Below are 3,919 nucleotides of genomic sequence, written 5' to 3' on the forward strand. Positions count from 1 at the left end.
AGACAAGATTTAATTAAAGATAAACAAGTAAAAATTAAGAATTGTGATCCACCGCTTTTGGATGTTTGTCATTAAAGCAATGCACCACTTCAAAGTTAATTTTTTTTTAAAAAGTAGGTCAAACTCCAATGTCAATGTCAGAAGATCAAATCTTTTGTACAAGTAAACAGTTCTTGTCACAAGAAATACCTATTTGTTATTTATCATTAATCGAAAATTTAATACAGATCATCATCACCTATTCCTCCTTCAATTTTTTCAATTTCATCTCATAATATTCAATTTCGAGATGAAGTTTCCGAATTGTCATTTCCTCTATTTCACTTTGCCTGTTGTGGTTGTCTGTCTGGGCTTTGGCGCATCTTGTACACGTATTTACTGCTGGTACAGAGGAAGAGGCTGAAGGAACATGTAGAGGAGCTGGCAATGACAATCTTGGTGAGAGGGGTATGATAGGAGGCGATGTCGTGCTGAACTCAGGTTCACTCTGAACAATCTGAACATTACTACAATAAAATAAAAGAAATAATGAGTCAATAAAGCATAACAAACTTGGCTTTATTTTTTGATAATTTGGAAGTGATATATTTATAACTCATTACATGAATAATTATGTGGGATCACAAGTGCTGTATATACACATGAACATACTGTTGCAGAGAGTCAAGTTTTGCTGTGTGTGGTTTTTTTTTTTTATTTAAAAAAAAAGATTTAACACCATAAAACAAGATGTGTTTGTGAAATGATTATGTCTTTGTAGAAGGAAAATAGGTCTATATGTAGGTCTTGCAAATTTTGTTTTTTAAGAGAGTAAAAATGTACAATATATACTCAGATGGATGAAACCCCGATGTACAGGTATGAAACGCTCATTTGAACCTGTGAGTGGATTTAATTTAAAAATAATACTTATGAAATAGAAATGTGATACCAGTATTAACACAGATAAACACAATACACTCAACATTAATAAATTTCATGTCAACTGTATGAAAAACGGGATGATTTCAGCTTCTCCATCGTCAACTTCCCACACTTATGTAACAATATTCCATTATCACCTGCATATGGTGTTTATATATCTCAACTGATTCGATATGCAAGAGCTTGTTCTGGGTATAGTCAGTTTTTAAATCGAGGTAAGCTACTGACAAACAAGTTGATGGTACAGGGATTTCAACAGTCTCGATTGAAGTCAGCATTTCGCAAATTCTATGGTCGTTATAATGATCTACTTCGTCAATAAAACCTCGCATTGGGTCAAATGCTGTCTGACGTGTTTCATACCGATTGTTAAGCCGTTCTTGGCACACTGATTTTGACTGCGGATAACTCCGTTTACCTGATCAGAATATGAGGCTCACGGCGGGTGTGACCGGTCAACAGGGGATGCTTACTCCTCCTAGGCACCTGATCCCACCTCTGGTGTGTCCAGGGGTCCGTGTTTGCCCAGCTATCTATTTTGTATTGCTTGTAGGAGTTATGAGATTGATCACTGTTCGTTATCTTCACCTTGCATTTAGCAACTTGATACATTTAAAGTAGATTATATTTACAGTCTTGTTATTCCATTATGACTGAAAATTAATACTGAAATTACCAAATGTTCCCATCATTGGTCAGTAATTGAAGGAAGGAAGAGTCAATCCCTCCCTGGACTCCATCAATGATGGCATTTTCTTCCCCAATCACCATCTGCACTGTCTCGGCTATGGCTCTCAGGGGTCTGGGTGGAGGTCCTCCGTCTGTTTAATTAATTTTATAGAAACATAATATCTTTACTGTAGTAGCTGGCCATAATTTTATTATAAAGTAATTCCACTGTGTATATGCGGTATATTTTTAATTTCCTAAACAGCTATTGTGAGCCAACTTTCACCCCAATATCCATGTTATATATTTAAAATTATTTCTGTATACTTACTAAATAATACACATATAATTTTCATCTTTTTCAAAAGACAAGATTATTGACATGTGAATTTTATAAAATGGTTTATTATTGAATTTATTTGCACTATATATTCAAACTAAAGTTGATTAAAACTTGATATAAAATAAAAATCTCAATATACAGTGACTATTTTGTTTATTTTTCTTTGATTCTAAATTGAGCATAAAAATTGGTAATCAAAAATAACACAACCAAACGTCAAATCTCAGTAGGCTTAAAACCTATCTTCGCCTGTAAGAAATTAAAGATCCACCTCTTTATTCATGGGTGCTTTCTCGGACGTCGTCGTTTGCCAATGCTAAATATAGATTTAAAAAAAATCAATACATTGTTTCAAGTAAGGGGAAGTACGTGGTCACGCGATCACGGAGGCAGTGTGACAATTCCATTTTGCCCTAAACACGATTTAAAAAAAGCATACGTTGTCTTTCTAGATACAGTACGTTTGGAAAACTCTGAAGTGAAATTAATAGCTATACCGGCATGCGATCCGCCCAACAAACGACATATGATTGGGCCCCTAATATTCATGGAAAGGATTTTCGGGCTAAGATACGATAAAACATTTAGGATCAGGGGATAAAAATAGTGTCGGTCGGGAAACCGTACGCAGACACATTTCTTTTGGTGGGGGAGGGGGGTGTTCAACAAATATATAGTAACATCACCCTTAATCTGTTAATTTCTCGCTCGTTCTGCAGAAATTCTTCATTCAACCTAAAGATATATGAGCAAAATTGCAAAAGGGATTGTTTGAGTTCGACAAATGTTACCTGTTCCATTTGTTGTTTTCCTATAACTGGAAATCTCTGCTTTGGAGGTGGACAAAAGATTCTGCCACTTCTTTTCCACTTCCTCCACTGTCCTTTGTGTATTAACTGCGGAGGCATTCAGTCGCTTTGTCAACTCTTCCCAAGTTTCCTTCTTCATTCTTGAAGTTAAGCTGCGTCCTAACTTTGACCTCAGGATGTTCTTCTCCTCATTTACCATAGTCACCAGCATCAGACATTCGTCCTGCGTCCAGTTTGCCTTTCTCTTCTTTCCTCTCTTTTCGTCTGTTATTTGATCCGCCATTTTGCTTCTATCGTCTGTACCGAAATCTATTTTGAATACGGTCCCCCCTTTCAGCACTTAATATATATTTAAGTGTCGCGTGTCTTACTTAGTTAAGTATATCACTTAGTGTGTTTATGAATTATACTTAAGTAGTTTTACTTAACTAAGTACTCATTTAGTACTTAAGTAGACTTTTAAGTGTAAAACTTATATATTTTTATGAATCCCGGCCCTGAACGATAGAATCTAAATTACAATACAATAGAAGATACTTGTGATAAAATAAGAATGAATTGGGTAAGCATAAATCAACCCGGAGAAATGTTCAGTTTACTACACTTTGCTATGACCTTGAAAACCAATTGCTTTTGTGTAAAATCCATTTATCAGTTTCCGTGATTCTATGGGTTTTTTTTCACATCTACCCTAGACATGATCATTACGGGAATATGTTATATTGATTCGATTTCCTGTGTTGCTTCTTTGGTTTTAGTTTTTGCGTCTATTCAACCTTGTTCTTTTTCTTTTAAATGTTTGTTTATTTGTTATTATCTACTTTATTTTTATATTGTTTATTTAAGTACATTAATGTGCCTTAGTTAATATGACTTGCCAAGTAGCCTTTGCTTGTTACGTGATAATTGCAGTGAAAACAGGACAGTGATGTGAATTGACAAAATGTAATTTATTTTGAAAATGACGAAGTTATATAACAGAATAGCTAGTGAGGGTCAGAATAAGTCCAACACAAAACTACAAGAACATATGTATCACATAGGTATGATTATACAATCTAACCCACTACAACACAATGAAATATCGAAATAGAGCTGCCTACAAAATAAAACAGGCCACCATCCAATTGCAAATTCGATCCGCCCACCCATTTTTACTATCTGATATTTGTTC

General features: G+C 34.8%; 1 protein-coding gene across 1 annotated transcript; it reads right to left on the reverse strand.

Moving 5' to 3' along the window:
* Positions 1–238: 238 nt before the first annotated feature.
* LOC130048755 (uncharacterized) lies at positions 239–3,028 on the reverse strand. Its single transcript, XM_056145800.1, has 3 exons — positions 2,728–3,028; positions 1,601–1,745; positions 239–506 (listed from the first exon to the last, which is right to left on the reverse strand). Exons 1-3 carry the CDS (start codon positions 3,026–3,028, stop codon positions 239–241), a joined length of 714 nt encoding a protein of 237 aa, XP_056001775.1.
* Positions 3,029–3,919: the final 891 nt, after the last annotated feature.

Source organism: Ostrea edulis, chromosome 7 (assembly GCF_947568905.1).
Source record: "Ostrea edulis chromosome 7, xbOstEdul1.1, whole genome shotgun sequence".
In the NCBI taxonomy this organism is placed as follows: domain Eukaryota; kingdom Metazoa; phylum Mollusca; class Bivalvia; order Ostreida; family Ostreidae; genus Ostrea; species Ostrea edulis.

Excerpts from the sequence above, each read along its gene's own strand:
- LOC130048755 (XM_056145800.1), bottom strand. The coding sequence starts at position 3,028 with ATGGCGGATCAAATAACAGACGAAAAGAGAGGAAAGAAGAGAAAGGCA. Across the intron at positions 1,746-2,727 it reads GAAAACAACAAATGGAACAG|ACGGAGGACCTCCACCCAGA; the intron begins GTAACATTTGTC and ends TTAATTAAACAG. Across the intron at positions 507-1,600 it reads ACCAATGATGGGAACATTTG|TAATGTTCAGATTGTTCAGA; the intron begins GTAATTTCAGTA and ends ATTTTATTGTAG.